General features: G+C 45.6%; 1 protein-coding gene across 2 annotated transcripts; it reads right to left on the bottom strand.

The window, feature by feature from the left end:
- Positions 1-522: 522 nt before the first annotated feature.
- On the bottom strand, positions 523-27,683 carry Bdh2 (3-hydroxybutyrate dehydrogenase 2). 2 transcript variants are annotated; one of them, XM_028857303.2, is made up of 10 exons: positions 27,553-27,683; positions 23,473-23,552; positions 20,349-20,427; positions 19,064-19,160; positions 16,897-17,005; positions 10,417-10,477; positions 9,098-9,211; positions 5,178-5,236; positions 4,267-4,359; positions 523-779 (listed from the first exon to the last, which is right to left on the bottom strand). In XM_028857303.2, exons 2-10 carry the CDS (start codon positions 23,542-23,544, stop codon positions 726-728), a joined length of 738 nt encoding a protein of 245 aa, XP_028713136.1. In that variant the 5' UTR covers positions 23,545-23,552; positions 27,553-27,683; the 3' UTR covers positions 523-725. The 2 variants fall into 2 exon arrangements, with proteins under 2 accessions (XP_028713136.1, XP_028713130.1); XM_028857297.2 differs by having other exon boundaries at positions 23,473-23,558; positions 27,553-27,654.
- Between the last annotated feature and the right edge of the window lie 275 nt (positions 27,684-27,958).

Genomic DNA, 27,958 nt, shown 5'->3' with positions numbered 1-27,958 from the left:
TGCTCCATTGTAGCTGTCACCGAGAGGCCAACATCCAGTTTTTAAAGCTATAGTCTTTTGTAATATTTGTAATAGTTATGTGTTATGCCAGTAAGATCTCACAAATCTTTGCTTATTATTGTTAGTTATTTGTGGCACTGTGCCCTTACCCTGCAAGGAAATGTCACGAAACACGATAGAATCTGCTAATAAGAGTTTTATTAAAGATAAAGGGACAGAGAGTGCCCAGGCCTGTGGAAGAGACACGTGTGTGGAGAAGAAGAACCAGGAACATGGCGCCAGCTTTTAAAGGCTGGGCGTGCACAGGTTGACGTCACTACTCCACGCATGCGCGTAGATCACATGGCTACGCTGTGCACCTACATAGCCATGCCACGTCACGGATCCTGGTCACAAGAGACGCCTTGACCCGGAAATGGCTATCCTGACCTGGAACTGGCTAGGCAGAAGTGTCCGCCGGGCATATGCAAACACACCCGACCGTGGGGCGTGTTGTGAACCCTTCAATTATAAAAACTATTCTTTTGATTTATTTATACATTTTATTCGATTTATTTACCATAGTTTTAGAAGAGATGAGAGTCTATTTAAAGATTCCCACTCTGGAACAATCATTCAAAGGGGCTGTTTTCATGGCTGTCATCCATAGGAGAGATGATCATTGAATCAGTTTCTTTTCTCTGTGCATAGGAAGGGCCTGTCTTCTCAGCAAGGAGTTCCTGCAGTCACAGGCTCCAGCCTCCATCAATGATGACAGGGTTGCCCGTTACGTAGGCAGACTGCAATGACAGACAGGTACAGAAGACGCAACAGTTAACCACGCTGCACCCCAGGGTGTATTTTGAACATTTCTTATGAGTGGGGTAACAAAACCTTTGATGTTCATGATAACAGGAACCATAACTGAATTCAAGGGCGGGTGGGGGATGGGAGGGCTGATGAAAGTTTGGATGATTTAGAACAGCTGAGCATCCCATGACCTGGAGCACATGGCTTTGGCAAATGAGCATGTCACATTCTGCATACAGTCTGTTAGGTGCTTGATTTCAGAATCACAAAGTTAACAGGAGGTGATTAAAAAGTACATGCTGAAATAGTACATGCTCTAACATTTTCATTTTGAAACTCAGAACATTCAAAGACAGCTATCTTTCAGATCACTAATACGTTTTTTTAATGTGTGTCTGTCATTAAGTGGTCATGCTAACAATGGGGAAAGTGCTTATTAATTGATCAATTCATGAAAGCATACTAATTTTTTTTTTGAAGACAGCGTTTCTCAGTGAAGTTTTGGTGCCTGTCCTGGATCTCGCTCTAACTATGTTTTTAAGATTTATATAGGTAATAATTATTGCAGCCCATTAACGTGTCAAATAATATTCCACACTAAATTCAGATGCCCAATTCCATATAACACTAAAGGGTTTAAAAATAATTATTGGCTTATGTTTGTAAACATTCCCACTTCCCAGAGAACTAAAGCTAAAGTTGTAGTAGATGTTTAAAAATATTTCAGCTTGCCTTCTGGACATGGACATGGCAAGACCCTTGAACTCATGGGTTCATAGCAGCTGTGGCTACCTGCTTGGACTGCAAACATTTAACACTCCATCACTGGTAGGTGAGGGACTCATAAAGTCCCTCTCTTAGCAAAAGAGCTATTGGCAGTCAATGGCTGCTGAGGGAAAGAAGCCATTCTTCTTCAGTGCCATGGCCACTGGTAGTCCACATATGGGTAAACAACCCCACACCCATGCCCTAGAAAGACAGGAAATGAAAGTAGGAGGAGACTTGTTGAGAAGAGAGGGCTCAAAGGAGTGATGGGGGAAACAGAGTAACGAGATAAATATGGTCAGAATACATTATACAGATGTATGAAATTGTCAAAGAATTAAAAAAAATCTATTCACTGAAAATGGGTAATAAACTCTCATGTTTATCTCCTTAGGGGGACATGGATCTAAAGCTGAAATCATTGAAAGAGGCAGAAGAAAGTGTGGTGATATAGTGTCCCTGGTGTATATTGTGTACCCTAATAAAGTTTATCTGAGGATCAGAGGAAAGAGCCAGCCACTATAGTAAACATAGAGGTAGGCAATGGTAGCACACACCTTTAATCCTATCACTGTAGAGATTCATCTGGATCTCTGTGAGTTCAAGGCCACACTGGGAACAGAGCCAGGCGTGGTGGCACACACCTTTAAATTCCAACACTAGTTAACCATAAAGGACTAGAGGTCCAGACAGACAGACAGGAAGTGACGGAGCTAGGCAGAAAGAGGAAGTGATGTAGCTGGGCAGAGAGAGGAAGTGCATATAGGAGTGGATATACAGGAAGTAGGTCTCTTTGGAGGCTGAGGTTTGATAAGGTGATGTCAGCTGTGGCTTGTCCTATTCTTCTGATCTTTCAGTTTTAACCCCAATATCTGGCTCTGGGGTTTTTACTAATAAGAGCATTTAGCAATTCATCTTACAAGAAAGTACAATTTTTTTTTAGTTAAATACATGAAAATTGATAATTACTCAGTAATAATTTATCTAGCAATCCCCCAGCTCCTAGAAACTGTTGCCAACAGTCTTGAGGAGTGTTTACTAAACCATTTCAACCTTTGTGTCTGTCACAATCACCAATTATCTGGATGGCGCCAAATTACTGTGAAGAGGAACTTATAGGTAAGTAACACCCCTGGGAGGAAAAAAGAATTAAAACAGCCCCTCTAGGAGGGGGTGCAGGCTCAGGAGACCCTGGAGGGAAACAAACTTCACAGACAGTGAAGTGAAAGCATGCAGGCTTCTCAAAGGTTCTGCCCCCACCCCTCACTGTATGGAAGCAGATACTGCTGGAGGAGAGGGAGATCTGATCAGGCATCTGCCAATCATCAGTGCTCGGGGTGATCACCCACACTAAGGCGGGCTTTTCAGTGATACAGCTGTTTCTAAGTCATCCCTGCTCCTGTAACTAACCCCTGGAACACACTCCTGTTAGGAACTCCAGTAAAAATTCATTGTTCCCCAAATTAAACATTGGTGCAATTGTTATTCTGACTATTGTGGTTCAGAATAGAAGATTATGGTTGCTCATAACCAACTATCTATAATGAGGTCTGGTGCCCTCTTCTGGCCTGCAGGCATACATGCAGACAGAATGCTGTATACATAATAAATAAATTTAAAAAAATAGAAGAGGATGTTTTTATGCTCTGTACCTTGTAACAGCTTTTGCTTTATCAGTCATACACACTAGTCACCGGGGAAGAAATTAGTTATTAAACACGTGTAAAGTCGAAGAGACCGAATTAGGCATTTCTACACACAATGACAAACAACAGGGAAAATCATGGAACCCTCCCAATCAGGTCACTAGTGAACTAAAACAGCACGTACCAACTCTACCCCAAACACAATGAAAGCTGGTAATGATAAGTAGTTTTGGATCCCCGGTACTAGGTTTCTCTGCCGATGCAGTAAACCAAATCAAGCAGAATTAAAAGTCTAGGTTTAACGATCAAAGCATTTCCGGGTGATCTAGGGGGAAGGAGAAATCACATGGCAGGTCTCTGGACCAGAGCTTAAATACCTGGTAGATGCAGTCTGGAGCAGCTCTGGGGGAGGAGCCGCCGCTAGGTGGGCTTTCTGAGAGGGGGTGTGGCTTGGAATCGGGGAGAGTGAGGCGGGAGCAGAGCTTCCAATTTAAAAGGTAAATCTACTCATATCCCCTCAACTCTCACGTCAAGAGGGCTTTTAAAAATTACTTTATTTATTGTGTGTGTGTGTGTGTGTGTGTGTGTGTGTGTGTGTGTGTGCATGAATGCACGGCACGCCAGTGAAGGTCAGGAAATGGCTTTGGGGAGTCTGCTCTCTCCATTCACCGTGGGGGTGTCAGGGATCAAATTTAGGTCATCAGGCTTGGCAGCAAGGTCTTTACCCATGAGTCATCGTGCTAGCCCAGGAGGTTTTTATATTTAATCAGCGTGTCCACAACTGTAATTTTAAAAAGCAAATACCTCAGAAAGTGATGCACTGTAAATCTTCTCCTGTATTTTTTCATGTATGAGATGACGCTGAGTCGTGCATGTCAAGCTGATGAGGAAGAGCCACTGTCACAGAAAAGAGTGGCTTTTCTTGGAGTGAATGGAATCAGAACTTACTACCACCCTGTGCGTGGAGCACGGCAGCTATGTACACCATAGACTTGTAACAATGTTGCGAGAATGAGCCAACCGTAGCCCAGTGTGGCAAAAAAACAAATGGGAAGAGCAGGCTTACCTCATCCGAGGCCAAGTACACGCAGAGTAGGGCCACTTCTTCCGCAGAGGCAAACCTCCCCGTCTTCTGTCTGTTTAGGAAACCTTGCAGTGCCTGGGGCAGGAGACAGTTCCAGAAAAGGGATGTGGGCTGGCATGCATGTGCCCCTGTAACGTCATCAAGGAATCCAGAGGGACTAGGGCCATCTGCTGAGGCCGCTGTGAATCTTCCACCCCATCACCGCTGGTCAGGATACACTGAAATCTACGGATACTGTGATAGGTCAGAAAGCCACGAGGGCTGGGCGTGGTGGTGCAACACCTTTAGTCCCAGCTCTTGGCAGCAGGGGCAGGTGGATCTCTGGGTTTCAGACCAGCCTGGTCTACAGAGTGAGTTCCAGGACAACCAGGGCTACATAGAGGAACCCTGTCTCAAAAAAACAAAACAAAACAAAAAACCCCAAACAACAACAAAACAAACACAAAAAGAAAGCCACTAGGATCGGCCCATTGAGGTCAGTGCTGGGCATGATTGTAAGACCAGCATGGGGAGTTGAGGAAGGTCAGCACAAGGGACAGCCCATCTGGGATGTACAAGAAGACCCTTTATCACAAAACAACAACCACGAATTAGCAGACATAGAACACCAACATGACCATCTCAGCCATTTTAAGCACACAGCTCAGGGGTAATAAGTACACACACCTAGTGCCATGAGTGCCTTGCTCTTCATCTTGCAAAAATAAATATCTCCATCTACTAAGCAGTAATGTCTCCCCCTCCCGCCTCAGGCATGGCAGCCACCGCTGTACTTTCTGTCTCTATGAACCTGTCTACTCTAGGTAAGGAACAGGGCATTTCATTTAAAAACAAAAACAAAAAAACTTAAGTCAAAAGGTTTGAAAAACATTCAGACTGCTAGATATGTATACCTCTTTGGGATTGTCTCTGGCTTGTATTCTTTCTTGCAGAGACGGGGTGTCAACCGTTCCTAAATCAAAGGAGACAGTCACCATGGTTACTTCAATTGAAAGGGGAATTAAACCTTGAACTCCTTTTCTGTGTGATAGGCATGCAGTGAAATCTTTGTCCTTCCCCTTAAGCGACACTGTGAACTCTACCTGCCTGACCTCGAAGGGTTATAACTTTTGTAATGACATCCAAATGCTTTTTAAACACACACAGAGATTCTCTGGGACACTGGGCTGGGACTCCAGAGGAGCTAACAGGCATTCTCAGTCACACACAGTCATGCTGTGTTTACTTGACTTTAGATCTGTGTATTTTTTTTACATGTTATCTCAGCCAGTCCCCAGAGGAGTCTAGAGAAGCAGAAAACAGCAAATATGAGTTTTCACCAGTTTACCTAAATAGTTTCAAACCATTCTTTTCTGCTGTGGTGTTCACCACGGGGATCCTGGAGTCAACTTCACGGCTGCCATAGACTTGGCCCATCTTTATGCTTTCATTTGTTTTAAATATACATTTTTAACTATTGTTCAAAGTTCTCATAAAAACATAACTTGTTTTTCTTAGAACGAAAAAACAAGAAGGATTAGCTCTTTAACCACAGAGACATCTCTCCAGCCCAAATAACTCCTCGGATTAGCTATTTAAAATCCACTTAGTTGGGGCTGGAGAGACAGCTCAGAGGTTAAGAGTAGAGAGGCTGCTTTTCCAGAGGTCCTAAGTTCTATTCCTAGCAACCACATGGTGGCTCACAACCATCAGTAATGAGTTCCGGTGTGCAGACATACATGCAGGCAAAACACTGTATACATAATAAAAATAAATAAATAAATAAATATAAATAAATAAATAAACCCCACTTAGTACCCAAGCCTGTACTTTTCCCCCTAACTCATGTAATCTGTAAACTCTGTGGAACACTTATGGCCTTTTGTTTTGTTTTCAGAACATCAGTACTCTGGGGGATCAATTGCTCTTTCTGGGGGTATAAAAGTTTTAAGGCATCCTCTCAACTTTATCTCTAGACCAAGCAATTGAGAAGGTCATATGTAGCAGAAAGGTTTCTCTGGTCCCGCCGGGTCCCGCAGTCCCTCAGCTGCTTATAAAACAATCATTCAGAGGCTTAATGCTAATTACCAATTGTATGGCCTATGTCAGGCGTCTTGCTAGCTAGCTCTTATAACTTAACCCATTCCTATTAATCTATACATTGCCACGTGCTGTGGAATTACCGGTCTGCTGGCATCTTGCTGCTCCTTTTTTTTTTTTTTTTTGCGGGCGTCTCCCCTCCTCTCCATTCTTCTCTCCATATATCTGCTTGGATTTCCCACCTGCCTCTAAGCTGCCTTGCCATAGGCCAATGCAGCTTTCTTTATTTATCAACCAGTCAGAGCAACCATATTCACAGCATACAGAAAGGCGTCCCACAGCAGCCATGCATAGATTTGACTCTGTTCTGGAAGTGTTTCTTAATTTTGGTATCATTTGCCATTTTTCTGGAGGGATGGAGAACCGCAGCCCATGACTCCTGTGTAGAACCATCTCCTTAGGTTCTCACACGGACAGGGCTTTCACCTCAGCCGGGTCATTCACCCGTCCGCAACAGTTTGAATATCCACATTATGGCAGAAGAGACATCCCACTTAACCAAGTTACAAAGTCTTCCTCATTTTGCTTGTCATTAGCCTGCTTAAAAGATCAAACTTTTACCAACCCATGTTCACCTTAAGCTATCCCTAACAGTCCTCAAAATCCTAAGCTGTAAGTGCTGGGTGGGGGGGTCATAGTTTGCATGTGACCGTCACTGATAAATATGAAAACTAGTACAAGCCCACGTCCTCAGATTAACCCACTTCACTGATGTCTGCTGTGCCTTGTCTACACCTGTGGCCGGAATGTGGTGACTCACAACCATCGGCACTATTCCAGGCACGTTTACTCCTCCTTTGCTTCTGGGGTGGCCTCCGTGAATCACAGCTAGTTCCTTGTTCCCAAGTTTAATAACAGATTTTCCAAGTCCTATGAAAATTCTAGCTGTGGAAACAATCCTATTTTGAGATCTTTGTCATTTTTTTCCTGATGGCCAGTGCCACCAAGATCAGGTGTAGTCCAGTATGAATGGCAGGAGTGTCCTATTTCTGTTACTTGTGGCTGCGTTTCCACCCCGCACCCCACCCCCAAATGACACAGACCATCTAAATCTCTGCAGCTCAGACATGTAGGATACTTAATAGTTTCTCCTGTGTACATCTGTGGTTCCCAACCCGAGAGTCAAATAGAATCTTCTCTGGGACTTCCCAAATGACACGCAGATCTCCCACCAATACATCCCCTCAATTCCGGCATGCCCATCAGGTGGAGCATCACAGCTCTGGCTGTGGACTATGGGACTATTGAAAACCTTCGTGCTGGACACACAACACTTCTTTTCAGAGTTTGAATTCCTTGGTTTTAAGACTTCTCTTACGGCAGTGATGGGAGGTGGGCAGTTCTATCGAAACGACCACTGTTGCATTTGATTTTTGAATAACCTCCTCTTCTGGCCCACCTGTGTTAGACACCAGGTGCTCTCCCAGCCTGCCTTCAGCAACTCGGCACCAGCAGCCGAATCATCACCAGTCACCAAATTCACACTTGTACCCTTTAAAAGGTCCCTGCCATCACAGACCACTCTCTTGCTCTGTCTCTGCCTCTCTTGTCCCCACACCAGTACATCTCTTTCATGAGATCTGTTGCATGGTGTGATCGCTGCAGCATTCCTTGGCTCTGATTTGCCATGGTCATACGAAGCAGCAATTTCTGCTTTGACAGATCTTCTGTTATTTAGTGCTTTTTAGTGCATGACGCATCAGTGCATCAGTGCATGGTGTGTCGGTGAATGGAATGTTAGTGCATGGTACATCGTTGCAGGGTGCATTAAAACTGCCCCACCCCCAACAGCTGTGAGCCTGAGAAACCTGTTTATTTCAAGCTTTCAGAAGCCACTCTGTGAATGGTGGCCTGAGATGTCTTGGTTTCGGCTGGCACTGTTCAGTACCCTGTATTCATTTTGGATTGGTGGAACCAGAAAGAAGTGTACCCACAGTTACCCAGAAACTGTGTCTCACCCACAGTTTTAAGAAAAGTGGTTTTGCTGGGAAAAGTGATGTACACCTCCAACCCCAGTAGTGAGGAGGCAGAAGCAGGCTGATACCTATGAGATACAGACCAGCCTGGTTCACACAGTGATTTCCAGACAGCCAGAAAACAAAACAAACAAATAAAAAGCAAAGCCCTTTTCTTGCTTCTTCATAGGAGGGCAGGCACGATATTTTCATAATGGTAGCAAATATTTTTGCTTTGAGAGTCATGTGATCTGCTGCAACCTCTCAACTCTGCCTTTGTAGCAAGAATGCATAAACCATCCAGGTGGGAGTGTCTCCAGTAAGCTGTACTTACAAAACAGGCCATAGCATCCTTCTGATTTAGGGGCCATTCTGGTGTCATTTGGGACTCTGGCAGATTCCTGTGTTCCACGAGGCTCCCCTGACTTTCTCTCTGCTGTCCCTCTGGCATGTACTACTGTTGGACCCTCCACTAGTGAGGTCGCCATGGTCTGTCTGCTTTTAAAACAACAGGTTCTGGCAAGTGTTGTGTCTCAGCCACTGGAGTCTCAACTGTCTCGCCCATGCTGGATTTTAAATCCTTGACATGGAGGCTTTTTCCAAGTGACTCTGTCCATCCAAAGCTGTACTGTCCTCCTAGCTAGGCCAAACCTTTAGTTTAAATGTCTCTCAATGATGAGAAGTTGAACACTTGATAAACAAGCTGATGAAAATGTTGCTTATGGTGCCAAAGGGAACGTAAGAAAGGCCAAGTTCACAGCCCTCCCTACCCGACTCACCTGGGCACACGCAGTTGCATCTGATGCCCTGCTGGATGAAGTCTGCAGCCACAGACTTTGTGAGGCCTATCACAGCTGCCTTGGTGGCACTGTACACACATCTGTTTTCCACTCCTGGGTATGAGAAATTAGAGACATGGTTTCCTTTAGAAAGGAACACAGTGAGTTTTCCCCACTCAACTGTTTTCATATTCTTCCCATCAGCTCTCCTTTTATTTATTATTTATTTATTTATAATAAAAAAATTAAAATCAGCTTTCCCTTTAAAGAATGACTGGCCTCGGGTCTTCTCCTCTAGTGGGGATAGAGACAGTTTCCGAATGCAGAAAATGCTCCTGGTATAGGCAGAACCTAACTTGGACTTCCGGTGTTGAGATGCTGCACGTCTGTAGTGGTCACCTGTTGTTCACTGTCAGTACAGCTGCAGGAAACCCTCATTCCTCTCTAGATCTTCCTAAGTACAGAAACAAACGCCCATCTCCCTTACATCCTGCTCACATGTATTTCATATATTTATGAGGGAAAGAATGCCATCTCCCCAGGGATTTCATTCTGAACTCCCAAATCCATCAGTGCCAGGCTCTGACAGTCTCTCCATTTAGTCCTAGCCTTCTCCTTGACTTCCTTTTCAGGGCCCAAGGCCCCGGTCTGCTGCGACCTCAAACTCACAGGGACCTCTCACATGTGGTACGCTTTGTGAGAACCTCTGCTACATGGACTGTGAGGCTGAGTCTGGGAGTGCCCACTGATGACCTAGCAGCACTTCAGAAGCGGAGCCACGTGGGAGGAGCAGGAGGAGTTCAAGCCAGCTTTGGTTACCTAGTGAATTTGAGGCCGGGGCTTCCTGAGACACTATCTTTGAGAAGCACAAGACAGAATGTGTCCCTTGTGTAATGTGAATTCTTTGGTTTTTTGTTTTTTTTTTGGGGGGGGACTCAAGGGGCATCCAGCTCAGCTTGCATTCAATATATCATTTTAGATTACTTCAGTGATACATCTTTTCTTTTCCTAACTCAATTTTCACTTCCATGCATGTAGAAGGAATACAAGGAAAAGCAAAGACAGTAATTTTTTTATTTAATTTGATGAGTAGCCTGATGACATAAGCTACTTAAGATTATCTTTTTTAAAAGCTGTTCTGAATTTTCCTAGGTTTTATGAATTTGTCTATGCTTAGTTCTAAAATCCACAGCTCACGAAAGTGTGTGTGAGTGTGTGTGTGCGTGTGCATGTGTACGTGCGTGCGTGCGTGCGTGCGTGCGTGTGTGTGTGTGTGTGTGTGTGAACTCAACCCCCGACCCCAAGGAAGACACTAGTACCTTTGATGCTCGAGGCCACAGAAGACATGTTGATAATGTTGCCACATTTCTGAGCAAGCATCTGCCAAGACAAAGAAGAAACGTCTCTCCTCTGCAGGTTGAAGCCGTAGTTCACTGACACATCTGCACTGACTCCTGGCCAACTAGACCCTTCCCTTTGTTTCTTTTCCGTCTTCTTTTTGGAGACAGGCTTTTGCACTAATCCTAGGCTGGCCTTGAATTCAAGATCCTCATACTTCAGCCTCACAAGTGCTGGGAGGACAGGAGTGTACTACCAGGCTAGGCTCAATTTAATTATCTTATTAGCCCTTAACTTTAAGCTCTACGAAACAGTCTTACATGTGAACCCACAATCTTTGCCCATGCATTGAAGAGAGCTAGTGGCATGTCTAAACACCCACTGGTGTTCTAAGGGCAGGCTACTACCTCCTATGGGTACAACGACATTATTATCAAGACCAAAAATAAACCCTGTTGTTTTTCTTTTTATGGGCCCACGTTGGAATGCCAAAATGTTGTTGATTGTTTTTGCTCTTTTGGGGGGTTCCACTACCCAGCTCCCAAATAAATCACATAGGGAGGCTTATTCTTAATTATAAATGCCCAGCCTTAGCTTGGCTTTTTCCCTTTTCTACTTCTGTAAATCTTAATTTCACTCTTACTCCATGGCTGGCTGGGTGGCTGGGTGGCTGGCCCCTGGCATCTCCTCTCCTTGTTCTCTTACTCTTTCTTTCTTGCTTCCTGATCCTTCTTTTTCTCCTTCCATTTATTCTCTCTGCCTGCTAGCCCCACCTATTCTTTCTCCTGCCTTGCTGCTGTTCAGCTTTTTATTAGGTGTTTTAGACAGGCACAGTAACACAGCTTCACAGAGTTAAACAAATGCAACATCAGAAGAATGCAACACATCTTTGCATCATTAAAGTAAATGTTCCACATCATAAACAAATGTAACACATCTTAAAATAATATTCCGCAACAGAACCCTGAGCTAAAAGGGCATGAACAAACATCAGTGTGTTCCTGATGTGGGCAGACCTATTTTATTTAACATGAATGCATCGAAGAGCTTCTAAACTAAGGTACTGTGTGGCATCCAGGAAATTGAAAGACAAAGGACATAGTCCCTGCCTACAGCAGCAGACAACTAGAAGACAGTCAAAGTGGAGACCTGCAGAGAGCTGAGGAGAAGATGGAATAGGAAGGGCTCCTCTGGGGATGGGGCCATTCCAGGTAGCTACCGAGAAGGAAAACGGCTAAAACTATAGTATCAGTCATAGAACTAGAAGACAAAAACCGAGGTGCTTCAAGGGGGTACTACAAGTATAAGGTCTCCACGAGGGACCTGGGAGGAGGGGATGGGTGTGGCTGGAATGGAGGCTTGGGGGCAGTCAGGCTGCAGAGTGGAGCCTAGGCTGCAGTGAAGAACTGGGATTGACCCCTGAAGGCACTGCAGTGACGATGAAGGATGTGAGGTGGACGAGACGTGGAACCTTCAATTTGGGGATTACAGAGATTACTCTGGTGCCAGGCGCAGATCAGGGGAAGCAGAAGCAGTGGTTTGGGAGAGTGTGGGAAAAGCAGAGCCGCAGAAAGATCCAGGACACAGGTGGAGAGTGCTTGCTTGCTCAGCACCCTGGAGTGTCACCACGCGAAGAGGGAGGATGAGCAGCACACTGAGAGGGAGCATCAACACAGTAAGACAGCCATCCGCTCCATAAAATGGGCATCATCACAAGGGTCTTAGAAGGGTACCTAGAAAGGACACTCCAGTGATTCACTTGGTACAACTTTCAAATGCAGATGGCAGGGCCCTGTCCCAGCTCTGAAGTCATGTACAACGAACAATGTTACTATGAATTTTAATTTAGATGTTATTGGCCATTACTCAGATACATGTTTGCAGATAACAGACAAAGGTGGGGGCACCCATGGATGTTTTGGGAGAAGAAACAAGGAGTTGAGAGAACTTCCGGCATTGGGTACCAGTTTCTCAGGGAGGTCACTTGTCAGGTGGAGGGCACGGAAAGGAGAGCAAAGGCAATGGAGTGGGAAGAGCGGCGGAGAGTTCAGGCCGCTGCTGGGGACAGAGCACCAGCTGGAGAACAGGATGCCTGGCATGTCTGTGACATGATGAAGATCAATTAAATATGGTTCTTTCTGGAAACTGATCTCGACAGGCAGTGTAAAGGACTTAGAAAAATCTTTCCTCTTGGGGGAGTTTCTTTACCAGAATTTAGAAGAAATGTAGAAAAGGAGTTTTGTGACTGATGCATCCAGAGCCGGGGTGGCCAAGATGATCCGCTTCCTTGTGGTACTTTTCTTACTCTCCATATTAATTCTTGGGGCTAATTATACCCAAGATCAAAGAGTATAGGACAAATTGCAAGGCATTGGGCTGCAGGTGCTAACAGCACACAGGTGAGGCTGAGGTAACCAACCATGTCAACGGACACAGCAGAGGGGAAGCAGCATTTTACTTAAATGTGTCTTTTTTTTTTTTGAGACATGGTTTCTCTGCATAGCCTTGGCTGTCGCTTTGTAGACAAGGTTGGCCTAGAACTCACAGAGGTCCTCTGCCTTTCAGTGCTAGGACTAAAGGTGTGTGCCACCATGCCAGGGTGCAGTGCGTCTTTGTACTTGATAAAGGGGATCATAAATCTAGGCATAATGCCTCCTGACCTGCCCCTTTAATCCTAGCACTCAGAAGGCAGAGAAAGGTAGATCTCTGGAGTTCAAGGCCAGCCTGGTATACATGGCCCGTTCTAAGCCAGCCAAAGGTGTGTAGTAAGACCCCATCTCAAAAAGAAAATAAGGGGTAGGAATGATAATAATTGTATAGGGTGAGCAATAGTCATGACATATGATGCTAAAACAAACAAACAAACAAACAAAAAACCACCTAAGAAAACAACAACTAACACAAATCTAAATAGTTTTTTTTTCTTACCTGGTTTATCATTTTTTCATATCTGACATAACCTACTTTTAATACTTAGATAATATGCACAGTTCAGTTTAGCATGTAGACTGGTTATGATACAGGCTGTCTCCGGTCTTCTGAAACTACTCCAGTAGTTTCCAGGGCAAAAACTCAGGCCTCAGTCACCCCAGAGATGCAAGTCATATGCCTACCACTCACACCGCCCATTCAGTTCCGCCCATTCCTTCCGTGGCTCTGTGTTCCTTGTCTGTTTCCAGGCTGTCTCCCAGTGACGGCTCTGTGCCAGCTGTCACAGTGAGCTGTTCCTCTGGGCTCCGTGTGCGTGACGGCACTTTTCTGGCGGGGCTGAGTGTGAAGTGATGGTTCTCGAACAACTCATCTCCGGGAAACTCAAGTGGAGGATCGCTCTAGTGGAACCTAGGTAGTCTAACTCAGACACAGCCCTTCTGTCCCCGTCACCAGAGCTCAGCCCAGCTTGTCATTTCGTGGCATTCTAAGTCAGCAGGTTCAGTGTTTGGCCTCTCCCTGGACTGAGAGGTTTGATTCATTTAGCCAATGTTTGCTAAATCCTTCTATGTGACCAACCCCGATAAGACACAGGAAGGGAGAAAGTAAATGAAATGCAGATCCAAAGACCAAAGACATCCCCAAATTTTTGCCACGATGGATCTCTTCTCCTAGGGGACCTGGCATTCTGCAATTACTCTTCGTATACTGTTTTCAACTTGGTCTCTGCCTCTTGACTGGCTTTGCAATCCAGGAACGGTTTGCTGCGTATTTATCTGTGAACGTAAGTCTTCTCCAAGTATTCCTATGTTTTGACCAAATGTCCTTTCAGATCTATGTGGGTTTTACATCCTGGAAATCTTTAACCTGGCAATTATGTGTCATAGTTAATGAGACAGAAAATCCCTGCACAATGAGGGCTAGAAGTGATGTGAGATGTGTCATCCTCATTCTTAGATGGATGAGACAAACAATGAGAGGGGGTAAGTGCCATCTCCTAGGACATTCAGCCTAGCAGCTCAGAGTGTGTTTAGGGACTCGAGTGCCAATGTCCGAGACCAGGAGTCAAGATGGTCAGTGTCATCTTTCCCACTAAGACTAGGCTTTGCTGTGAAGTCCCACCTGGGCCTAAAGCTCCCAAGGGTTGAGATTACAGGTGTGTGCCCCTGCTCACACCTGTGTAAAAGCCACTTTAAACAAATGGTGCTGAGTCCTTCTGATTCCACACCCCAGTCACTGGTACGTTTTTTCTAAAAATAAAAATGTATTTTATCATCACTAAGATCATGAGCTTATGATCATAGGTGTCTTAAAAAGCTAACATCTTCTTACAAACATCTAGCTGTGCTGTACCTCACACCGGCTCCTCTCTCAGCCTCTGCTTCAGACCTGCAGCAGGCTGTGGTGACAAAGGTGTGGGATATGTGTAGTTGGCAACCAGTTTGGAGACTTGTTATTAATTATGAATGCTCGACCTTAGTTTAGGCTTGTCCCACTAGCTCTTTTAATTTAATTTAACCTGTTTCTATTCATCTACATTTTTGCCTCAGGGCTTTTTACCTTTCTTTCATTCTGTGCGTCCTACTTTCCTGCTTCCTCGGTGTCTGTCTGTCTGGCCCCTGGTGTCTTCCTGGCATCTCTTTTTCTTTCTTGAGCTGAAATTCCTCCTCCTCCTTACTCTCCCTGCACGGAAGTCCTGCCTATACCTCCTCCCTCACTATTGGCCATTCAGCTTTTTATTAGACTATTCTGGTAGGTGCCTTAGGCAGACAAGGTAAAACAGCAACACATCTTTACATAGTTAAACACATGCAGCACATCTTTACATAGTTAAACACATGCAGCACATCTTTACATTGTTAAACAAATATTCTGCAACAGATATGTGTGTTGCCCTCTGTGACCTAGCTTTCTCCTTCAGTTCCTCCCCCCAAATCCTATACCAACTATTGGTCTTCAACAAATACATTTAGGTCCCAAACAACATTTGTAGACTTTAAAAAGGCAACAATTTTACTTTTATGTATATACTCATTTTAAAGGTTTACTTCAGTTTTATTTAAGTGTACGTGAACCTACATGTATATGTGTGTACACGTGTATGTGTACCTACATGTGCATGGGTGCTCCAGAGGCCAGAAGAGGGTGCTGAATGCTGTGGGCTGCAGTTATTACAGGCAGTTAGTTGTTCAGGGAACTGAACCCAGGTCCTCTGGAAAAGCAGCAAGTGCTCTTAACCTCTGAGTCATTCTCCTGTCTGGAAACAAACTTTTGAGGGATTAATGAGTCCAATATCATGTGGGCTGACCAAAGATTCTTTTAAAGCATTAATCAAGTACTCAAAAGCACATCTTCAAGCTAGGCGTAGTGGCGAATGCCATTAATCCCAGCACTTGGGAGGCAGAGGAAGATGGATCTCTGTGAGTTCAAGGCCAGCTTGGTGTACAGAGTGAGTTCCAGGACAGTCGGAGCTACATAGTGAGACAGTGTCTTAGGGGGAAAAAAGTATGCCTTCATTGCAGCTGAGCTGGCTCTGTCTTCTGTCAGCCCCATTCACTGCTACTACTGGTTTAAAAGCCAAGCCAGGTCAGGGTTACATACCTCCTACATTTACACTTTTCCAGAAGACCCAGAAGAGTCCTTCACTCTAAAAGGCATGTAATGATTTATTTGAAAAGTAAAATGTAGGTTGGGCATAGTGGCACACATCTTTGATCCCAGCACAGGGGAGACGGAGACAAGCAGATCTCTGTGAGTTTGAGGCCAGCCTGGTCTATATCCACCAGCCAGGGCTCCATAGTGAGACTGTATCTCACACGAAAGAAAGGGGCTGGAGAGATGGCTCAGTGGTTAGGAGCACTGGCTGCTCTCGTCACCTGCAACTCCAGTCCCAGAGGATCTGATGCCATCTTCTTGCCTCTGGGAGTACACAGATACACACGCAGGTAAAACAACCCCCACACATAAAATACTAAAATATAATTACAAAAACATGCAACTCTTTGTGGTGGAAAAAAGCCCTGGGGCCTGCGGACTTTGACAGTGTGTGCTCAGGCGCAGAAGGGTGAGCCACGGGGCTTCATGGACTGACTCTCATCACTTCTGGGAGCCCAGGCTCCTCCCCTCCTGTCTCGTTTGCCCTACGGAGTCAGCTGACACGATGAAACCTCACTCACCTCACAGGACGGCTCTGCTCCTGCAGCAAGAAGCCAGGCCCTCTCTCCAGACACTCCCTCCCTTCATTTTGTTCTCTCTGAGAATCCTAACTTGCCAGTGAGGTCTAAGAGGGCCTCACTGTTACCATAGCACCTTTCCTTGCATGGTACTCATAACCACCCCAATGTATATTACAGGTCAATTGAGTTCCCATAGTGGGAATTCTCTTCAAGAAAGAACTCCATAAACGGCCTTGATAGAAACGTTCGTGCACATTAGTCAGCGTGCTAGCTATGGTCACACTCAAATACACACACATATCCTCTGTGCACCCAGTATGAAAGATGTCGCCCTGCTTATTCTTCCAGTCCTCTTACTTTGGGGAGGAATGCCTTGATCATCAGGTACATGCTGCGGACGTTGAGATTCATTGAAAAGTCCCAGTCTTTTTCCTCACAATCCAGGATGGTCCCATGGTGGACAAAACTGAAAGAGTAATTTAACAGAGGGGAAAAAAACATGTTAAGGACTAACCAGGAAAACACTTGCTAGCATGCCCTGTGTGTAACCCCTAGGATTATAAGAACAAAACAACATACACACTCCTGCAATTAAAACCTTTCCCTAAACTGAGTGGTGGTGGCACATGCCTTTAGTCCCAGCACTCGGGAGGCAGAGGCATGTGGATCTCTAAGTTCGAGGCCAGCCTGGCCTATAGAACAAGTTCCAGGACAGTCAGAGTTACCCAGAGAAACCCTGTCTTCAAACAAACAAACAAACAAACAAACCCCTCAACTTTTTCTAATCTATTTAATGATCACTTTTATTGTCACTTGCAAGTTAGACTATTGTCCCTTTTCCTTTTCAAGGCTTTCAACAACTCAAACATAGTATAATTTAACATATTTTGTTAGTAAGGACATTTTATATAAAAACATCGTTTTTCAAGGGCTGGTGAGATGGTCCAATGGATAAAGATGCCAGTCATTAAACCTGATGACTTGAGCTCCAGGTCTGATACCCACAAAGTAAAAGTAAACAACCAACTCTAGCTGGTTGTCTGATTTCCACATATGCAGACACACTCACAAAATACATACATGTAATAAAAGAAAAAGAATTGGCACTGGGCATGGTAACACACACCTTCTCATCTCAGCACTCTGGAGGCAGAGGCAGGCAGATTTTGTGAGTATGAGGCCAACTGGTCTACAGAGTGAGTTCCAGGTCAGCCAGAGCTCAGACCCTGTGAGACCCTGTCTATAAACAAAGAGATAGGCCAGGGACAGCTTAGTGACTTAAGTTCAATTCCCAGAACCTGCACAGAAGAGAACTGACTTCTGCAAGGTGTCTTCTGATCTCCACATTCATGCCATAGAGTGAGCACGCACGTGTATACACACACACACACACACACACACACACACGTTGAAAAGAAAGAAAGAAAAAAAATCATCCTCTTGAAAGAGCAAAGCAGGAGCTGCTAAACATAAGAACCTCAATGCCCAGGGCTTTGGAACCGCCAGTGCTTTAAAAACAGAGACTGAACAAGGACAGTTGGTCCATTTGGCTCCTGTTTCCAGGGCGACAGCGCCCTCAGGTGGCACAGACTAAAATTCTATAGGGAAATCAAAACTACAAGGAGAATCAGTGTCTCCATGTATCAGCGTAGAGAATTAACACTGTGGCTGTTTGCATCTAGCACAGGGCACAAACCCCCGAATATCAGTGTAGCGGAGTAGTACTGTGGATGCTTGCATCTGGCGCAGCACGCAAAGGAGGAAGAGCAGACAAAATCCTAAAATCACCCTTGCCCCCTTGCAAGTCACTCTTCCTCAAGGAAACTTCCTGAACATGGCATCCTTACAGCCTTGATCCCCTGAACTGAGACGACGTCGTCAAATGTAAGATGTAGTTTGGAATGGTTCCATGTACTGTAGGGCTTCTGGCCAGTCGCTTGGTTAGCTTCCTTAGCAAGAACCACACACTGCCTCCTGCATCTTCTGCAGTGCTGAAGACTGAACTGATGCTCCAAAGCCAAAGGCTGTGTCTCCAGACGCAGCCTTGTAGAAGGACAAGCAGACTATTTATAGAGAAACGTCAGAAACAACTGCTTTGCTTCATTTCCACGTTGTAGATCAGTGCCCACTCCCTGCCTCAGCTTTAACTGCCTATGGGCCCCAAGTTCACATCAGATGACATCACTGTCTCACTCACTGAATTGTACAGTGACGTGTGACTTCCAGCCTGACTTCCCAAGGAATACGCCATGTTTTGTCAAGTAATCATTCTTTTATACTACCAATAGCCATTTAATAAAATCATAGAAAACTTTTTAAGAGTGAAATAAAAAGTTTAAAATGGCCAGGCTGTGGTGGCACATGCCTTTAATCCCAGGACTTGGGAGGCAGAGGCAGGTGGATCTCTGTGCATTGGAGGCCAGCCTGGGCTACAGAGTGAGTTCCAGGACAGGCTCCAAAGCTACACAGAGAAACCCTGTCTTGAAAAAAGCAAAAAACAAAACAAAACAAAAATTTAAATTACCCAGCAACATTAAAGAGGACATCAATTCTCTCAACTTCAGAAGCAAACTGATCAATCTGCTTTTTCTTTGTGACATCAAGGACTCGAGTTTGAATACCTGAAGAATAAAGTAAAGATAGCATTAAATAGAATGCATAAAGTACGTAACCTTGAAGATTTGGCTGTTTTGTAGTGTGAAGTGTGAAGAATGCAGTGTTTCCTTTTAGGCTGCAGATGACTCACAGCCATCACTGGCGTTTTAGCCATCTCAAGAGTGTCATTAAAATGCAGAAATCTTAGGCTGGAGACATGGCTCAGTGGCTAAAAACACTCGCTGCTCTATCAGAGCTCTGGGGCTCACAATACCAGCTGTCACATCAGGTGATTCCAGGTCTGGGGGATCTGACATCTCCTTCTGGCCTCTGTGGGCACTCACATCTACACATGCTAACACATACATAAATAAATAAGTAATAATAAAGTAGATCTTTAAAAAAAAAAAAAAACCTCTTCTAAAGATGTACAAATCTTAAAGTGTCATCTTCTACCCCCTCAATAAGATCTCTGTTAGTGTCTACACAGATAGCTCAGCAGTTAAGAGCACTGTCTGCTTTTCCAGACCATCTGGATTTGATCCTTGGCACCCCTGTGGTGGTTTACAACTGCCTGTAACTCCAGTTCCAGAGGCTCCATCACCCTCTTCTGGCCTCCATGGGTTTTGCACTCACTTGGTGCAGGTAAACCAACTATACACATAAAATAAAAATTTAAAAAATGGTAAAATAATAATAATATCTATGTGTTAAATAGTGAGTTCCACTTTTTCATGAAATGTCTCCATTTCCCTTCCAGTAAAATGAAAGTAATGATAAAACGCAGCAAACAAACAAAAGACCAATAAATTTCCACCTGCCTTTTAGATTTTAACGGGGCTCCAAGCATTTCTGCAAGAACCCAAGAGGATCATATCATGTGACTTGGGACAAGGCTGCTCCGGAGGAGTCATGGGCAGCAGTGAAGCCATCATTAATAGTTAACCTGACAGCTGTTAATTCTCACTGAACTTTGTAACTGGGAGCAAAATCCCTCAACATGTTATACAATAGAAAGCCTTAAGTATGTCCCATCAGACCTCCCCCTCACACTTCTGCCTGTACAGACCACGTTCTGTAGATCATGGAATACAGATTTGCTGTGAAGGAGCTGGAGTCTAGAGACGGGTATCCACAGCCGCCAGAGCTTCCTTTCAATGCTCTGCGTCTCTGTTTTCTAACACTGATTCTGAACCCACAGTCAAGTTGCTCACCCGGGTAATTTTCCAGTTCCTGGAGTTTGGACTCATTGATGTCTGTGGCTATGACTTTGGCTCCTTCTTTTGCAAAAGCCTGCCAGGAACAAAATACAAGTCAGTCCTTTGCTTACTTGAATAAATAGCTCTCAAAACTGGAAATCATTTTTTCTTTTCATAATATTTTTATTGTTTTTCCTATAAAATATGTGGAATTTCCATCTCTCTAGTCTCATTCTCCGTTACCCCACCATAATTATTTTTATTAGTCATTAGAGCGGCATGGCATACATAGTATTTTCCATCTGACTTTGTCTTTTTATTATCAAACAATATAGTATTTTTAAAAAATTCTAACTCAAGACTGGAGAGGTGGCTCAGCAGTTAAAAGATAGCTACACTTCCAGAGGACCTGGGTTTGGTTCCCAGCACCCATTAGGCAGCTCACCATTGTCTGTATCTCTAGGTCCAGGATATCTGATACCTTCTGCTGGGCTCCACAGGTACCAGGTATGCACTTGGCATACATATATACACATAGGCAAAACATTCATATACATAAAAATAAATATAAATAAATAAATATTTAAAAAAAACCCAAAAACTCTTAACTCAGAGCTGGGTCTTGGCATGTCTTTAATTCCAGCACTTGAGAAGCAGAGGCACATGGATCTCTGTGAGTTTGAGGCTAACCTGGTCTACACAGAGAGTTCTAGGTCAGCCGGGACTACACAGTGAGACCCTGTGCCAACAAACAAACAAACAAACAAACAAGCAAACAACCCCCTACACCTGTTTCTAAAATAATGTTGCTATTCCATGAGGAGACTCTACTGTGTTCTACTTCTTTATTTTTTTAACATTTATTTATTGCGTATGTGTTTGTATGTGTGCGGGTATGTGCCATGGTAAGCATGTGGAGGTTAAGAGGACACTTTGTGGAGTCATTTTCTCCTTCCTAGGGGTCAAACTTAGGTCTCAGGGTTTAGATGACAGTGCCTTTCTTTACCTGCTGAGCCAGCTCTGTGGCTTCCCTGTGCCATTTGTGAGCAATGAATAAAAAATAAGAGAAAAATGGCAAGTTTCCCTCCAAGGGCTACAGCAGCAATTTCAGAAATGCCAGGTCACACTCCGCATGACCTTCCTAGTGCATTATTAGTCAGGCAGGGGTGCAACGAGGCAGAAATTGAGGCATCTCAGCAAAAACAGAGTTGAGAGTTTTACAACTCTGGGGTCTTCATCCCGAACTTAAACGTAGCTGCAGAGAGCTGCACCCTCTAGAGCAGGCAGACCGGTCAGATCCTTACAGTGCAGATACACTGGGGCAGAGAAGTGTGATTCTCAGAGTCCCAAGTTATGTGCTGCCGCGTAAGCGCATGGAATTCCGTCCTTCTCTGTCAGGAACTTTTCTTTTGAACTTAAGATACATGGGCTGTCTAAGGGTAGAAATTCCCACACAATGGGGGCACCCTCTAAGACCTGGGTTAGGCACAAGCCACACCCAAATACCTGTTTTCACAGACAGATCCTTTGTTAAGCGGGGAAGAAAACTTAGAGTGAGCTTTGTGACTCAGGCAGAAAACAGCAGCAAATGACCTTGCAGGTGTCATTTGTTTGTTTGTTTGTTTTTTGTTTTTGGAGACAGGGTTTCTCTGTGTAGTTTTGGTGCTTGTCCAGGATCTCGCTCTGTAGACCAAGCTGGCCTCAAACTCACAGAGATCTGCCTGGCTCTGCCTCCTGAGTGCTAGGATTAAAGGCGTGCACCACCGCCACCCAGGGCAGGTGTCATTTTTAAGAGGAGGAAAAGAGGAGGTCTATGTTAGAATGGGCTCGGATGTGGTGGCATGTTTTGAATTGGGCATGTTAATTAGGTGAACCAAAGGGGGCCTTTCATTTCTGGACTTGGTGGTCAGCCTCAGGAGGAGGAAGTGGCCAAATAAAGGAATAGACTCTGATGGCTGCCTTTAAGGAAGTAATCTATGGTTTACAGGGGAAGGGGGAAGGGGTGAGGCCTGCCAGCTCCAGTTTGCCTGCTAGCGCCCTTGGCCCTCACCACAAGCCTAGAGACCTGAGTTCAATCCCTGGCATCCATGTCAGTGGGGAAGGAGAGAACTACCCAGAGCTGTCTTTGTTATGTCCAGATCATGGGGATCCCTGAAACACCACCATGGAGACCGAATCCCGCATGTAAAAGCAAAGAGCCTTTATTTCATGCTCCGAGCTTGGTCTCTCTGTCTGTCCCCCACAGCGGTGAGAGCAGAGAGTGGGGGACAGAGAGAGAGACCTGAGCCCAAGCAGGGTGGGTTTTTTTTTAATCATAGCAGAGGTTGGGGTGATGGGATTTCCAGGGTCCAGGACCCTGATTGGCTGACAATTATCTAGGGGTATCTGTAAAACAAAAACAGGTGTGTGCTAGACTCAAGGACATCTAGTCACCTTATCTAATGGTTGGAATATTTGGGATGTCAGGTATTTCCTCATCCGTGGGTGGATCCCTGGGTGGTATCAGCTTAAGGCTTTTCCTGGATCTGGGTATTGCCTGCCACTAAGCCTTTCAAAGAAGCTGTGTCTAGGCCCCTAAGCCTGTCATGGCTGCTGTGTGGTCAAGCTGTTTTGGGGCCCCTCCACATCTTCTGATCTTCACATTTGCATCGTGGAGCATGTGCTAGCACTGCTACACACACACACACACACACACACACACACACACACACATACACACACACCATACACACACCACATACTGCACACACACACCACACACACCATACACATACTCATTACACACATCCCACACACATACATACACCACACACATACACATACACACACACACACACACACACACACACACACACACACACTAATAAATTGAAAAAGACAGATGTATAAAGGGTGAAAAACAGAAATGAAAGGATGTGAATACAGCTCAGTGGTTAGGAGTGTATGCTTAGCAAGTTTGAGGCCCTGGGTTCAATTCCAAGCTGCAAAGAGAAAGAAAAATAAGAAGAAAACCCAAGCAAGGGAAGAAGAAAGGAAAGGGGAAGAGGAATAGAAAACAGTAAATGAGAATGAAATAGCGTTGGTACCCGTCTGCCCATCTCCAGACTGTGAAGGTCAACCACGGCAGCTGTGAACTTACTAATGCAGAAGCCCGGCCGATCCCTTGAGCCGCAGCCGTCAGGACAATGACTTTCCCTTCCAGTCGGCCCATGGTGGAACCTGCAGCTTAATCAAAAACACATGCCGTTAATGCCTCAAGTTGTAGCGAGTCAATTGTGCAGGTGGTGGTAACATCTGGCGTGAACCCATCAACTTGCAGAACGTGGAGAAAGGGCCCCTGGACGAATTCCCACCACCGAGTGCTCAGGCGCGCTTCCTCCAGATGCCCAAGCACACAGATCAAAAGGGCACAGCACAGCCCACTCAAGTGATGAGTGGTGGGGACACTGGGCTGGAGCCCAGCTTCGCTTCCTTCTCATCCTCGAACGCTGAGACCAGAGAGGAGAGTTCCCTCTCTGCCCCCACTGCCTGGCCCGTGTTTTACGGCATCGTTCCTGCCTGCCCTTGCTATGTGGGGCTTTTTTCAGGGGCTCTTCTGAAAACGGTTCACCACAGCCACGCCATTTGAAAAGCTCCAGCAGTTTCCTGAAGCCTCAGCAACCAGCATTCCAGGATTAAAGTCACTTGTCTTCCTAGCTCTCCCCCGCTTACCCTCCCATGCCCCCCACAGACCCTCTGATGACCGCTGGCCATAGGAGATGCCTAGCCATACATCACCCAACCTTATTTTACTCACTTCTCACCATTATTTGGTCACTGCTAGCTAAGGCCCATCTCAGGCACAAACGAAAACACTACCCTCCTTTCTGCTCTTCCATTTATGACCCGAAATTGCCTCACAGAGGGTGGGCTCTGAAAATAAAAGCCTTCACTGTCTTCAGTCACCTGTTTCTTCTGTCTGTAAACTTTGGCTGAGTCACAGAGGCAGACCCTTGTGGTTTCTCCTTGTCCCCTGAAAAGATTTCACAGTGGGCCTTAAGATTCACTGACCAGAAGGGCTGGAAAATCAAACCACAGCCCATACCCTTCTTTTTGCAGAAGAGCATGAGAAACCCATGTGACTCCATTTTGAAGGCAGGAGCTGTTATGCTGTACTGTTCAAAATTAGTTTCTGTCCAGAACCTGACCTGCCCCAACCCACGATCTTGACTTGTTTTTTTGGAAACACCCAAACCCTCCCAGTTCACAGGCGACCACATGGTGATATCGGGCTGCTGGGTTTTTGAGGTCATTCTGTACTTAAGGCTGCATTGTCTTCTGTAAACCTGCTTTGCGGCTCTTTAACCAGACCTAGGAGGCAGTCACGGGTCAGCTCTCAGTGGACTCCAATCTAAACCAGAGGCCTCTCTCTTCTAATGCAGGCAGGAAGCCCCAGCAGTGCCCACTTCGTTTACACTGACGGAGCATGGTGGCCAGGCCACAGAGAAGGGAAGAGTGATTTGAAAAGTTTGTTTGCCTCTGCCCCCACACAGGGAGGAGCAGGAGGGGAAACGTGTTGAGTGGGTGTGGAGTCAGTCCCTCTGCTCATCCATCCTCCAAAAAGTGCCTGGGGGCCAGCCTTGAGGGCTCCGACTTTGTCCTTTATTTTATTTTTTTTAATGTTTTAAAATGGCTTATTTCTTTCTATTCTGCGTGCTTTGGTGTCCTGCCCGCATGCATGTCTGTGCGAGGGTGTCAGATCCCCTGGAGTTGGGGCTACAGACAGTTGTGAGCAGCCACCATGTGGTTCTTGGGAATTGCACCCAGGTGCTTTGGAAGAGCAGCCAGTGCTCTTAACCACCGAGCCATCTCTCCAGGCCCCACTTTGTCCTTTCTTTGGACCTTACCTGTTCTCTTTGGCTAGGTAAAGTTGCTAGGTGTTTTTGATTCTGCTTTTGCCCTCCTGTAGGGGTGTCCCCTGTCCCCCACCCCCACCCCACGTGCCTGGCTTCTCTCCTGTCCTCCACACTTACTCCTAACTCCACAGGCAGAATCTGAGCTATTTACACTTGTCCACAACTGGCACAGAGGCAATTAGGGAAAGCGTCGGGACTCTTCGGTTTATATTCTAGGGTCTATCCCTGACAGAACAGAGCTGGGCAGCGGCTGTGAGGCCGCAGGAGCGAAATGGCTGCATTTCTCTAGAAGTGGCAGGCAAAACAGCGGGTGTGGAGACAGGGAGGGTAGGGGGTGCTTCCAGATGACAGACAGGACCTGGTCACCCATGCCGCTAAAGTCACAGACTGTTCTGACCAGTGTTTCAGAGCTATTGGCTCCATGCAAGGACTTCCAAACACAGGTTCAAGGGAATGCTGCATAGTTCTCCCACTCACAGCAGGACCTAGGTGCCCATTGCCATGTACCTTTCATCCTCCAGTAATTGACCCTGGGACACCTTTGTTCTCCATTCCCACACTAGGGCAGACCATGATGGATGGGTGATGTATAGACCTTCTCCATAGTGTGAAGGCAATATGAAGGCCTAGTCTTGACTTTACAGACTCCATCTTAGGGAAGGGCCACCATCAGAACCTCAGGAATGTGCCTAAACCTGTCAGCAGGTTGTTATTCCCCGTCAAAAGTCTAACCCAATAGTTTCAAACATGGTTTCATGCTGAACGTCTAGACGAATAGTTTCAAAAAATCACCTTGCCCCCAGAGAAACCCTGTCTCGAAAAACAAAACAAAACAAAACAACAACAACAACAAAAAAAAAATCACCTTGCCCCATATCCCTTCTTGCCAATCCCAAGACGCCGAGGCATGTAATTCCCGGCTTGTGGTTTTCCCTTTAAAAACTCCTACCCCTGAACCCGCCGCTGCCACTGCAGGCGTCGAACCTGACAATAAAAAGACCCTGATGTGCTTGCATCGGAAACTGGCTCCTTGGTGGTCTCTGGGGCTTTCTGGACTCGGGTACAGCAACAGCTTCCTTAGGCACCCCACCCCACCTTGCTGAGGTCACCCCCATGGTGCAGCACTCAGGGCGCTTCCGCCCAGCTACACTTCCCCTTCTTCCTCCCTTACTCTACTCTGAAGCCTCTCCCATCCTCACCTGGCTCCTTTAAATTTTCTCTCACAACAGTTTTTCCCCTAATAAAATCCATGCCTGTTGGGACCTATTAGAGCCTTCCTCACAGAGATCCGGCCAGACACGGCCATATTGTAAGAGGAAGCTTCTGGGACCAACCAACAGCCCAGCAGGCTGTGTTCCAAACTCGTTCACAGACAGATAGGACAGCAGGGAAGCGGTTTTCACCGTGCCTTCCTTATTCTGATGCAGTATGCTTTTACTGACACGCAGAGAGAGAGAGAGAAAAAAAATCCGCTTTGAATGTGGTAGGAGTTGAGAGAAAGTCAGCGTGTGCCTTTTGAAAGGGCTCCAGCGGTCCCTGTCTTCCCCTGGTCCTGAGTACAGCATAAGAAACTCACTGTCCTGTGCCTTCATGGGGATGCTGGGCCTTCACCCTCCGAAGCAGTGGGTCTCAACCTTCCTAATGCTGCGACCCGATAATACAGTTCCTCATGGTGTGGTGACCCCAAACCTTAAAATTATCTCCTTGCTACTTCATAACTGTAAATTTGCGACTCTGATGAACCATAAATATCTGATAGGCGACCCCTGTCGATAGATGTCGCTACCCACAGGCTGAGAACCAGTGACATGCTACAGGCTTCCTTTAGCCTCTCTTTGCCTCCAGCTGCGACAAAGCTTCCTTTCCCTTTACTTCCAAACCTCCCTCCAGATGGCCTCTTGACTGTTCTGGAACAGGATGACTTAGGGGTCAAAGCCCCAAAGTTAGGTAAGCAGCACTCTCAAAGCAACATGGATTTTGGAGGGACAATGAGTGGAAATGTGCAGAAATTGTAGAGTGAGCCCACTCCTAACCATGGCTGCTCTCCCACTCTAAAGACTGTAGTAAAACCCTGGGTTTCTTTTTACTAGGAGAGGCTCAAAGCACTTTCAGGAATTCCAAATATTTTTATGAGGCAAAGTTTACTTAGGACAGATACTGGAAAAGTTCTCTTTCTTTGGCTATTTTTGAACTCTAATAAATATAGAATTTCCAACTCCCTTAAGGAATTATCCCATTCTAAAAGGCTATCTGGAGAACAGGGCAGCAAAAGTTACACCTCTCATTCCCCCAAGTTTTGTTATAAACTATTAGAAAAGTCTTACTTTAGAACAGGGAGTCCACACAGTCTTCCAGATTTCTTCAGAAGACAGGCTTCAGACCTTTGTGCAGGAGAAGTCACATGCTGATTAAATGCATGCTGGGAGGTGGAGTTCAGGTTCCTTCCGAGGCCTTTGCTGGTTCCGGTTTTGAGTTTTAAAAGAGCTTGCACCAGCCCTGCACTTTAGGTGTGTCCATGTTGCCATCTAGTGGACAGAACATAGAACTGCTAATGCCAAGCAGGAAGCTCCTGTCTCTCAAGCACGTGTCTCTCAACCAGGAAACTGCAGGTTCGTACAGCAGGACAGCATGCAAGGAACCCAAGGCACTGAACCTTCTAGTCATCCTAGCCCTGAACCCAGATGGGGTTGAGGGAGGAAGAGAAAACTTCCCGGTGGCTAAGGTCTAGTT

The sequence above is a fragment of the Peromyscus leucopus genome, chromosome 6 (assembly GCF_004664715.2).
Source record: "Peromyscus leucopus breed LL Stock chromosome 6, UCI_PerLeu_2.1, whole genome shotgun sequence".
Taxonomy (NCBI): domain Eukaryota; kingdom Metazoa; phylum Chordata; class Mammalia; order Rodentia; family Cricetidae; genus Peromyscus; species Peromyscus leucopus.
This window is presented reverse-complemented; position numbering and strand designations above follow the sequence as displayed.